General features: G+C 31.9%; 1 protein-coding gene across 2 annotated transcripts; it reads left to right on the top strand.

Moving 5' to 3' along the window:
* The first annotated feature begins 12 nt into the window (after positions 1-12).
* On the top strand, positions 13-12163 carry LOC111044848 (pyruvate dehydrogenase E1 component subunit beta, mitochondrial). Of its 2 annotated transcripts, XM_039443790.1 has the most exons (5): positions 13-185; positions 274-345; positions 9584-9790; positions 10548-10655; positions 11903-12163. In XM_039443790.1, exons 1-5 carry the CDS (start codon positions 150-152, stop codon positions 12146-12148), a joined length of 669 nt encoding a protein of 222 aa, XP_039299724.1. In that variant the 5' UTR covers positions 13-149; the 3' UTR covers positions 12149-12163. The 2 variants fall into 2 exon arrangements, with proteins under 2 accessions (XP_039299724.1, XP_039299725.1); XM_039443791.1 differs by lacking the exons at positions 13-185; positions 274-345 and adding an exon at positions 1062-6563.
* Positions 12164-12722: the final 559 nt, after the last annotated feature.

Raw genomic sequence — 12722 nt, 5'->3', positions numbered from 1 at the left:
ACCCTTTGTATCAGAATGAATTTCGCGTCACCGTCAACGTTGGTTCCTGTGTAGTGGTAGGCCTAGTGTAGTGTAGTGGTAACTCTGCAAATCTGGAACCTGCTATCGACTTGAAACTTGAAAGGCCCTTTTTAACCTTCAAATTCACGATGGTTGTCATATCCTCTTCTAAAATGTTTTTAAACGTAAGTTGTAACATTCAATTTCACTTTTTATGTTCCTCACTTAAACAAATAAGATTTAAATGATGATATTCCCTATTTTCTTTTCCAGAAAGCAGTCAAACACCTCTTGTCTAATTCCTCCAGAGCATTTTCCTCTAGCCAAGCACTGAACGCCAAACAGGTTAGTTTGTACACTTCATTTTAATAGGAATTTTCAAGATAACTTGATATGTTGCCATTTTATTGTACACTTTGGTGTACTGTAACTGAACTGAATTTCCATATTCATATTCCTTGAAGCTTGCAGCTATCAAAGATTGAACATTGATATTAAGTTGTTATCCTTGCTCAAGGGCATCAAATAACGTTCATCCTACCGTATTGATTTAATATATTTTATGCACTTTGGGATCAATTATTTTCTGCAAATCAATAATTTTAAATCGCAAAAATACTAGTCAGAAGCCAATAATATAGCCTATCCTATAAGTAGACGATAGACTATAAGTCTTGAGTTAGTTTTGCAGATGACAGGACCAAGTTGAAGAGCAAGGCCTCGAATTATAATTAATTTTGGATTCAATCATTATCAAGTTGTCATGATCAATTAGTGTTTTTAGTTTTGTTTTTGTATTTTATCATTGACATGACCCCATCGATCCTACAAGTAACAGTAATGGATGAAGGAGAAGGATGAGGTATACTTCAGCCGGGACCAACAATCAACGTGCCCATACGATAACACAGGAGTTACCTGACAATACTTCTAGTCATGTCTGGGTTTGATATATATTACATCAGACAGTATTGTACCTTGCCGACATTGAAATCGATATAAAGCAACCCTCTGGTTGTATTTATTTAATGAAGCTGCTTGATATCGAAAGCTTATGGTGTTCAGACAACTATCATGTAGCTATGCCATTTTATATTTTTTAGCTGTTCCTTGTAAGTAATATGTTATATTCACTTGAAAGTGTGTATGACAAGGACGGCAGCATCAACTGTTCCAAAGTTTGCCCGGTTTGTGCCCATCCATGTATAGTAAATACCTATTTGAATATTCTTTAGGAAAAGCACTTACTCCTTCATTTTTCCACTTGCACTTTGCTTTCGCACTCTCTTTTCGCTTTAAAAAGCACACTTGCTTTTTCTACTTCAAAATTGTTTTTAAAATCACAATGTTAAATTAATAGTGGAAAATAATGGATACATAACACAGTAATCCCGCTTCTATTTAAATTTGTCTTAAAAATAAGTGTATTCCTTCATAAACCCTACATGGTGATATTGTTTCCACTAAACAGATTCACTTTTCTAATTTAGTTCGAGGCTACTAGACTAAACTATTAATAATAATAATTTCTCTGGATGTTGGACGACAGATCCAGAGAAGTTATTCATAAATTCATACATTACATATTTTTTCATACATTTTCAATAATATAACAATATTCAAGTTTTTTAAAATGATACCTCACTATATAATATATTATGTGTCGAGGTTATCATCAAATTAATACTAATTTATGCTACAACAGATAATACAAAAAATCTAAAACTATATCTATTACCTTAAGCATTACCTAGTACAAAGATACTGAACCGAGGTACTATTTTCTACCTATAAATTACCTTATTTAAAAAGAATACTACTCAAATCTAAATCCTACTTACTACTAGTTCCTCACTACTTTGTATTCCAATACTGAATAACCAATGTCTAATTTTTCTTTTGAAGATATTGAAATTTTCCTCTCCTTTGATTTCTAATGGTATTCTATTAGATATTGTAGGCCCTAAATATCCTAGTGATCTTTGCCCAAATGCTGTATTCATTCTTGGTACTTCTTGATTGTAACGTTCTCTTATTCTAGTATTATGGCTATGATTTATGATATGGTTCCTATTTTGATGTTTTTTCATATACCCTAATAACAACAATATATACAATTGCCTAACACTGAGTACTCTATTTTCTATAAATAATTCTACAGTTGGAAACCGGATTTCCCTGTTTCCCATTATTTTCAAAATGCGTTTTTGAGTTTTAAATAATGGATCTATAAAACTGAAGTTAGCTGCACCCCAAACTAACAGACCGTACCTTAAAAGAGATTCAACTAAATGTTAAGTATACAGTTTTTAACATTTCTTTGTCTATGATACGCCTTAATTGATAGAATTTGTATATAAGCTTCCTTATTTTGGCAGTTGTATATGTTATGTGCTTGTTCCATTTCAATGAATCATATACTATTATTCCTAAATACTTTATATTGGCAGAGCGTTCTATTAGTGGGCAATTACAATTATTGTTACTATTTCTATCACAATTATGAAGCTCCATTGTTGTCATGTGTGGTTTTGTGCTATTTGTTAAAGAAAAAGCTAAAAATTTTGTTTTTTTCTGAATTTAATTACAATAAATTATTTCTTAACCAACTAGTGATTTTTGTGAGTTCTATCTCTGCTGTTTGGAACACTTCTTCCCAGTTTTTTCCTTGAAAAAGGAGTGCTGTATCGTCAGCAAAGGCTATAACTCTACCTTGAATTTGAATGGAGCACAACTCATTTGCAAAGATCGAATACAAAATTGGTCCTAAAATTGTTCCTTGAGAACAGTATTCATTCCAAACTTCATGGAACCCTCTGCACTCATATGGTTCTCAACCTTTGTTTTTTGCTGTCGATTGCTGAGGTAGGATCTGAACCATTCAAGTGGCACTCCTCTTATACCTATTGCCTCAAGCTTTTTTATTAATAAGTCATGGGAAACAGAGTCGAAGGCCTTTGCTAAATCTAAAAATACTGCTAGACATTTATTCTTTTCCTCGAAATTGCTAGTTACAAATTTTGATAATTCTAGTACAGCTAATTCTGTACTTATACCTTTGCGGAAGCCAAATTGGTTAGGAGAAAGAATATTATTAATTTCTAAAAAGCTTATTAATCTTGATTTAACTAGTTTTTCTAAAATTTTTGATACATTGCTTACATTGCTAATCAGTGAAATAGGTCTATAATTACTAATAATTAGTTTATCACCTGCTTTATGTATAGGTCTGGCACAGATTTGCTTCATTGCTCTTGGAAAAGTACCATATAACAAGCTCAGATTGAAAATATGAGTTGAAGGTTTAGAAATTAAATCTTTTATTCCTTTCAAGGTCCTGTTATCTAATCCATCTAGGCCTGGTGCACTATTGCTGTGTAAAGAATCAATTGTGTTTATTATTTCCTTTTCATCTATGGGGAAAAGAAACATATTATTTGGTACATGCAATTCTGGTACATTATCTGCTATAATTTGTTTAATATTTTTATTCAGACTCAGATATTTTGTTAGCCATACTCTCTCCAATTGTATATATGTTAATCCCTTCACAAACCCTGCATAGTGATATAGTTTAAACTCTACAGATTTAGATAACTAACTTATTTTATTAGTTCACTGTAGTTATTTATTGAAATGTGCTCTACAGATAAGAAGAGAATTTAGTGGCCAGAATCACAATAATTAGTCCTCTCAGTTATGAGATATGGGATATGATTAGTGGTTGGTTGCTCCAGTAAACCGTTGGCTTCTCCCCTCCCCATCAACGGTTTGGTATGAAGTTGAGGCTATCCAATGTTCAATATCCCATCAGACAAAGACACTGACAAATTTGTATTTCCTAATGTGCGGGTGGAGTGCATTATTTGTCTCTACGCTAGTATTCTTAAACATTCTTGAATGATTATGTCATCCATAATACAATAAATCTAAAACTGGCTGATGCAGCATATTCTAAGTGATCATCATCGATTGTTCAGCCAACAGAAGAAACCATTTAAAATATAATTGCTATGACAAAATTACGCATAATTATATAATTCACATTTCCAACCATATAAAATTTTGATCAACCATGCATACAGCAAACTATCAGCTTAGCTTATGTAAGCCTTTATAAAAATAATTGAATATCATCAATTACCACTATGATTTTGTTTTAATGTGGCCTCTAACACTAGGCTGTATTGACACTCATGTTAGTCAGGTTGCAAGGCGTTGTAAAGCTTACAACCTACATACTAAAAAATCTTGTGTTGTGTTAGGCATAAACACAATGTTGTGTTAGTTGTTGGTAAGTGAACTCTGTTTCTGTATCGAACATCATAATATGTGATATCATGTTGTGTTATCAATTGATTTTTTCTAAAACTAAAACTGCTTTGAACAAAAGAAAAATAATGTCTGACTGGTAATATATTCAGTGATTTGAAAAGGGTAGTGAGTGCTCGATCTTTGGCTTGTCACAGATTAATCTTATAAAATGTTTTTGTACTACAATAATTATTGACTTATATATAAGCCAATTATTGGCTTCAAATTTGTGATTTATGCCCTGCCATAACAAATGAGTTCATAATTGATTCTCGATTCCAACAAAGTGTGATATGAATGGACTAATTTCTATTGGAAAAGTGATAAGCTACTGGCCGCCAGTAATTTCCCGTCTCATAGAAATTCCCTGTCTAAATAGACATTCCCTGTCTATAAGCTGCTTCAAGATGCATTGTTTCATTACTACCACAGACTGAGTGAATGGTGAATCCGCGGATAATAGGCTGACAGTGTGGGTCGTAGTCGTATGTAAGGATTTAAACATTTTTTTATCCAATTCTTGGTAGGTGCCTATAGCCTGGAAGGATCATCTACTGAATGAAGAAACAAATGATCATATCATAAATCAGAAATTGGCGATAGTTGTCCTTCCCTAAAATAATAATGGTTTGTCACTTGAGTTTCTAATTTATCATCACTGTGACTTTTGATCCAAAAGAATCTGGGTAGCTGTTACACCAGCCTGGATAACAATATCACTAACCAGCAATTCACTGTACGTTTTTGTGATGAAGTATACTGTAGTTTGTATGCACATCATTATTTTCAATTCAACAAAAACAACTTTTCTCTCAACTCTTCTACTTACATACATATTTTTGAAGTTTCATACCTTCAACTAGACATCCTAATTTTTTCATTAGATGTATCACAATTTTGTATTCTTGTTGAGAAATTGTATATCTCATCCAAACATATATATCATCAATAGTATTTAATATTATAGGCTCTGAATGGGCTTTAATAAGGGTATAGGCTTTAATAATATTAGGCTCTGAATGCTGCATAGAGTTCTAACTTTATCAACTCATATTCCATCACGGTATGTGATTTTCTGAATTTCCTTACTTCGAGTACAAAATTTGTACTGAATGCTGTAATGTTTCAATTGTTTCAATTGTTGTTCGAATCTCATTGATGATTGTGATTTCACTTGAAAATTATAGATTGTAATTTGTTGTTTCTCAACTGGAGGAGAGAATAGTAACAAAATTTTGCTTTTACATTTAAAAAATAAAACTGATATTTGTTATGTCCGCATAGATATAATATTCAGATATGAGCGTATAGTTTTCTGACAATGAATACGTATGATTCGACCTTGACTTGTCGCCTTTGATTAAATTTTATCAGCGACTCTTCAAAATTAAGGTCATTCTATTTGAGTGTAACATATTACACTAAAAGCGTTTATGTTACCTATCACTGATTTTCTTGTATATATATTATATTGTATCGTATTTACGAACTAAATGATTATGAACTATGGGCTAAAACTGTATAAACTATAGTACTTGGAAACGAGTTTTAAGAAAATTCTGCATGGATCAAATTGGATTGAAAAGCTCTAGAAGATCATAAGATACTTTTCCACGAACGTTTATTAAGGACATGAAGTAGATTGTTGTATGCAGCCAAATATTAGCCACTTGAAAAAAAATAATTTATTTATTTATTCTTACAAAAATCTAGGAGTGCAACAGGCATAACAGCCCAAACGCACTCATGAATACAGGAAATACATTATTAAAAATTATAAAAAAAAAAATAGATTTATATATAAATACTAGAAAAGTAATAAGAGAATGTTTAAAATGGTACATGTGAAAAACAGACTAGAAAAATAGTATAATAGCTACTTTGAGAAAGAAAAGAATAATGTTGAAGTTAAATGATAAAACTGAATTTTGATTATTCAATAAGATCAATCATAACCACATAAAATAACAACATATAACCTACGTATTACATACGGTTCTACGAGAAGTGATAAAAGAACTAGAGAAAAAGGGATCAAATGGGAAGTGGAAAAAATATTAAAAGTTAGTTAGTGGAAAAAGGGTGACCATGGAGAGAACAAAGAAAAGGCCATTGTGAACCAGAGTAAATTAAGAACAACAGGTCATTGAAGAATGGTGACATTTTTCTCTTGAAGCTCCATTTAGACAAGGAGGAGAGATCAACCTGACCATCACAGCAGAGGAATATACGAGGAATACGATTCATTGGTGAGTAATAATGACCAACCGTGTTACATCTACAGATTGAGAACTCTTGCCGATAATATCACAGAATGCTCTTATTGAATATTATAATTTAATGGATACGTATGCACAATACCATTCACAGTTTATCTTCAGTATTAAGAACTCGTTTATAATATCTACTTTCCGTCTCTTCCAATTTGGATATTGTTTTATGGACCTAACGGAAGTGACTATATTTCAAAGAGGATTTTATTCAGATTAGGGTTTTTAAAGTTAATGTAGCAAGTCTCATGTTTGCTATTTTTATTGTTTTCTATTACTACTCCTACTATTGTTTTCTATTTAATTTCAAGCTGTAGCACAGATCTGTTTACTTAGGCTATGGCTGTAGTGATCAAGGATTTTCATGCAATTAATACATAATTATTTTTCTTAGGATACTTTATAGTTTCCAATTGGATAGACTAGTACCCTTTTTTCTTTCAAGCAAATGGGTGACCCTATAGTGAGATTCACGCTTTTAAGTGATTAACATTGGTTCGCTATCCTTGTCTGTCATTATCAGTTCTATCAGAGAGTTGATTGTGAGCAGACATTTTTCTGACGTAGAGTCTTCACTGTAGTGAGGAGGACTTAAAAGCTGTGCCAACCACTGTCAATTGTTCAAGTCATTTTTTCATAATTGCTTTTCTTGGAGTCTGATGGCCAATGCTGGGGTTTATTATATTTTTATTACACATATTTATTTTTTTTCATTAGTTTTATCATTGTTATCTCTTATCGTATTACATTCAACTGAACTGAAAGGAATTTTTACGGAAATTGTTTGAGATTATCCATGACTTGTATTAGAAGTCCTGAAAATTGATAAACAGTTAATAATCAAGAATGTATACTGTTATAGAAATTTGTAAGGTATCTTTCAATAGAAAAAAGCAAATGATAACAATAAATGAAGTGGGGTATGTTTAGTATCTATAACAAAGTATCTTCCCAAATACTTCTCAAAAAATAGTATGCCAGAACTGCGCCTCAAGCTGCTTGAACAACTTGCTTTTGTAATTTATTACAATTTTGTGAATAAATTGATGGAATTAGTAAAGCCGATAGGTTCATCCTTTCCCAACTCCGCACCGTTATCAAATTATTAATAATAATAATTTCTCTGATTGCCAATGAATCGCGTCCAGAGGAGTTTATTTACAAAACATATACATAATTATTATAATATACATAAAAAAGAAGTTGCTAATAAAAAACTTAGTCCTAATTATGATACCCCACTATAATGATGTATGTCCGGGTGATTGTAGGTTAATTGTGTGTAGGTTATGTAGAAATAGAATAAATTACCAGAATATTTCATATCAATTATAAAACGTATTGCATAACGTCATGGGAATCTAAAGAATTGCAATGGAGGACATTTAGCATTCCGTACCGTATGTTTATCAATTTTTTTCGTTAAAAAAAATTCCTGTACTTATTGTAAAGTAAATCCATGAAACATTTCTATTTTATATTTCTATGACCATATTATTGAATAAAAAAATAAGAATTAGATAGTCACTTAATGAAATATTTCCATTTCATTGAATGACCCTATACTTATTTCGCATAGGATCTTCTCAGATCATGATTAAATACAATTATTATAACTTGGATGTTTGTTTCCAATTTATATGAAAACTTCATCTAATATCAATAATTCCTCTCAACATTTATTACATGTTAATTACCAATAATTGATTAATTAATCAAATAATAGAACTACTTTTTCTCATTTTGTCAAAAATTTCATTCAAGTTGAAAATTGAAAAATCTATTTCCGCGGGAATTTACACATTTCCTTGATATTAATCGACTCCTTGTAACATCTTTGAGATCTCGTTCATGTTTATAAGGGTTTTATGGGTTAATTTGTGTTTTTTCATCAAAATAAGATCTGCTGAATCGTTTTGAAATTAATAATACAATTCATTTGAATGAATGTACATTTTTCTTGACAGTTACTGTGAATTTAAATAATTTTGGATTAATTGAAAAATAGTTGGTGGTAGTTTATTATTGGTTTAAAGTTGTGCATTCAATAAGTTTTTTTTTCAAAAAAATTATTTTTTCTTTTTCCAATCTATTGGACAGGTTCTTAGGACATAATCTATGCAATTTAAATATTTTTATCAGCTTCTGTTAGCTAACAATAGGGCTACAAAAGTCAATTTTTTGAGGCAGATGGTACACATACCCTTCAAAAACTACTGGTCAGAAAAATTTGAGAAAAATATGCAAGTCTCCTCTTCAATATAGCAAAAATTACGTCAACTTTGTTTTTTGAAAATCTGAAAAAAATTAATTTTTATGCATTTTAAAATCCTTTTTCACATTCAATGTTCGTTCTATAGACTTCAAATTCATAGAAACTTGTAGCGCTGTTCTTGATTAATAAAGTTGATGCTTAAACTTTTTTTATAGACACAATAATAGCCGCTGGTATGTGTACCTTTAAAGCTCGGTTTTACGCCTGCTATGCTCGGGCAGCAAGTGAATAGTACAGCTGGAGCGATCTAGCGGAATTAGTTTGTCCCTAGAGCTAAGCGCTCGACGTTAAACACTAATACCAATACATCATTGGGGTTATATTATCAAGCATGCTGTTTAGCGTTCAAATATTGAGAAAAAAATGTTTTGCTTTTGAAAAAGGTTTAGCTGCATAATTCTTATTTTTTAGTTTATTGGCATTTTTGTGTCTGATTAACATTAAACAGCTATTTAGAATTTCACATATAATTTTTTGCCCCAGTTATGTAAGTATTTATGCTCTGTGGATGTGGGCAATATCTCTATATATTTATTGAAGGTTTTTGCAGTTCATCCATGGTTTGCCATCTTGTGAGACCAGACTTCTCAAAGTAAATGTTATATTTTTTCTCTAGTTATATGAACACTTGATTGTCCTGTGGATATAGGAGTGAAAAAAGCTATTGGATTAATCCATACCGTAAATAAATTGATTGATCGGTACATTGATGTTTTTGTTGTAGATGACCGTGCGAGATGCCCTCAATTCAGCGTTGGATGAAGAGATGGCCAGTGATGAGAGAGTTGTGCTATTAGGAGAGGAGGTTGCTCTCTACGATGGAGCCTACAAAGTTTCAAGAGGATTGTGGAAGAAATATGGAGACAAACGTGTTATTGATACTCCGATCACCGAGATGGGTTTTGCTGGTATAGCTGTTGGTGCAGCCATGGTTAGTATGCCCAATCTGGAATTTCACATTAGAATAAGATCATTCAGATTTGAAGTCATTTACAGTGGCGGCTCTCACTAAAGAATTCAAGTTGGACACTACCTATTTTCAACTCTCTGTGTGCACACACCTTAAGGTGAACAACCGCAGGAATTATTCATTGATTTATTGATTAATTCATAATTTTATGCAATTACTCATCATTAAAATTATTTGTAGAGAGAAACAGGAGAACCTTCAACTGTATCTCTCCCAAATTGGATTAATAATACAATAAAACAGTTCGAAGTAGGATCCAGTACAAAATTTTTATATTTAATATTTAGAATTTGAAAAGTTCAGATTGGAAATGAAAGTAGAGTTCTTCTCTTGAAAACCGCTTATACAAACTTGGAAGTGTAGATGGAAACTCATCTATTACTAATTGCTTTGAAGAATTAAATCATTCAGCTTTTAAAGTTTTGTATTCCTGACAAGCTGTGATTCTTTGTTTCTCTTTTCAATGATATGAGTACCACATATTAGTCGTATATTATCAATACACAATTATATTTGTTGAACTTGGTAGTTGAGTTGGTTGACTGAACTAGTTGAGTTATCATCGTCATTTAGCCCGTCAAGTGCACAACTTTTTATTGTTTTACTACAATCTGGTCATGGTCATTTCTTCAAGATATCCAATTCATAGACAAAGAAGGATCAGTTAGTCTGCCGTTCTAGTAAAAAGGAGAATAATTGATTATTTGTTTGATTTCAGGCTGGCCTGCGACCGATCTGTGAATTTATGACTTTCAATTTTTCAATGCAGGCCATTGATCAAGTCATCAATTCTGCTGCTAAAACATTCTACATGTCGGCTGGAACGGTAAATAAATCATTCATTCCCTAAAAACCAATACAATTCAATATGGTTATAAAGTTTTTTAACCAGGTCACTCCCGTGTTATCGGATAGGCAAGTTAAACTTTCTGTTCCGGATGAACAGTCGTAAGACCCAATGATGGCTTGAATAATATATCCAAGCGAGGTGGGACCTTCACGCAAGGGAATCAATCCCCACTAACAAAAGTCATACGTATTCTCTTCAGTTCAATATGAAGTAATAAGTGAAACTTAGTAGAGTTCGACTCCAAAATATATAATTAATTGAAACAAATAGTGTCTGTGAAAAATAAAAAATAGAAAAGTACTCTATCAAATTGAAAAAACTCAAGTATCCCTAGAAAAATAAATAATGAATATGGTATAGTGGAAATTGATAGAATGTTTGCATTATATGTGTGGAAGTATTGCTTTTCATTGATAATTATCGAAACGAACGTATGTCCTCGGAGGTAACCTACATTTTTCTCAAGCTGATGTATTCATACAAGACATAGCTTTACTTTTTATATCATCATAATAATAAAATATAATATTTTTCAGTTGAATAATTGGTTGTATGTAAAGTTCTTTTTTTTGGTATTTTTATTTCCTGTATTTGTTGTAATATTCGACAGGAATATATATATATCTGAATCCTCCATCAACTTCCTTCATGTCAATGTAATCCTTTCCAACTCCAATACCTTATCCACCAATACTTTCACCAAATCCACCCACACTCAACAAGTGTTGTTTCACTATTGATTACTCATCTATTTTCTCTCAATTCTCAATTTCTAACTTTCTTATAAATAAAGATAGAAATATTCGGATTTGGATCCAGCACCCCCAAATAATACATGATGTGTAAGTCAGATTTCCGAAAATACCTGAAAATAAGGGAGTTTTGGTTACTTTTATAAATTTTTTTTATTACTGAAGGTCACTAGAGCTTTAATGTAATTAGCGTCTTATGTCATTGCACCCACTTTCTTGCAATTCGCGCCGAAATAGATACAATTGGAGAAAAGTTCTAAAAATCGCTCAACGTGATAGCACAGTTCGCCGTGTTTATGTTATGATATTGCGAATTGGATGGTAAAACGGAGGATTCCTGTTAACACTTATTATATTGTTTCCAAGATAACATTTTAGTTAATAGACTGAATGAGGGTTCTGTAGCGACTCTTAATTCTTCAATACTCCGCTTTTTGTTAGAATAAAATTTAATGTTATGATTTTTTTCAGATAAACGTTCCAATTGTATTTAGAGGTCCGAACGGTGCGGCGGCTGGTGTAGCAGCTCAACACTCGCAGTGTTTTGGTGCTTGGTACAGTCACTGTCCAGGATTGAAGGTATTTTTCAACTTCCATCAAGTATTTTCTATCATGAAAGTTATCATAAATCATTATATTCTGAAATGCTTTCCAATGAATTTTTACTTTGTTCGCAGAAGAACACCGTCGGTTTTTATGGGAATGTTCAGGTGTTAGCGATCTGCAAATCTATGTAAGATTGAGAAAGTTGCAGTGTCATTCTGACGTCCTATCAATAAGAGCTTTCAATAGATTACCGTTGTATTCCAGTAATCTGGGTAAACCTGTCTTCAAAACAAATGTTAAAAGGATGCAGTGTTGGAGAGTTCTTTGATCTCTCTTGTGATATTGTAAATAGTTTCTTCCAAGCTGACTGATATATTTTTATAGTTACTAGAATAAGTATGTTATATTGATTAATGTTTAAAAGTGTGTTGTAGTCAGTATTCATTATATTTTTATCTGTGAATCTACCGCATACCGTATTGTAATCCATATGTAACATGACCCACTTTACCATTTTCAAGTATTTATCGGCTAATAAATATTTCTATTTCCGCCAATACGTAAACACTTCCATAGGAACCACTGGTATTGTATTTTTTCCCAGAAGAGTAGAAATTCATTGGTATGTAGTGCCTAAATGGGATCAACTCTAAACTCCGAAAAGCCCAGTAAGCTAGAAGTCATGAAATTGTCAGTATTCGTATATTTCTACTTGAGAAGAGAAGTAAGGTAGTATCACTGTATC

This window comes from Nilaparvata lugens, unplaced genomic scaffold, assembly GCF_014356525.2.
Source record: "Nilaparvata lugens isolate BPH unplaced genomic scaffold, ASM1435652v1 scaffold1313_1_2, whole genome shotgun sequence".
Lineage (NCBI taxonomy): Eukaryota > Metazoa > Arthropoda > Insecta > Hemiptera > Delphacidae > Nilaparvata > Nilaparvata lugens.
This window is presented reverse-complemented; position numbering and strand designations above follow the sequence as displayed.

What these genes read in the sequence shown, in the direction of transcription:
- LOC111044848 (XM_039443790.1), top strand. Translation starts at nt 150, where the DNA reads ATGGTTGTCATATCCTCTTCTAAAATGTTTTTAAAC. An exon ending in CTTCTAAAATGTTTTTAAAC is followed by an intron (nt 186 to 273) that starts GTAAGTTGTAAC and finishes TTTCTTTTCCAG; the next exon opens with AAAGCAGTCAAACACCTCTT. An exon ending in TAGCTGTTGGTGCAGCCATG is followed by an intron (nt 9,791 to 10,547) that starts GTTAGTATGCCC and finishes GTTTGATTTCAG; the next exon opens with GCTGGCCTGCGACCGATCTG.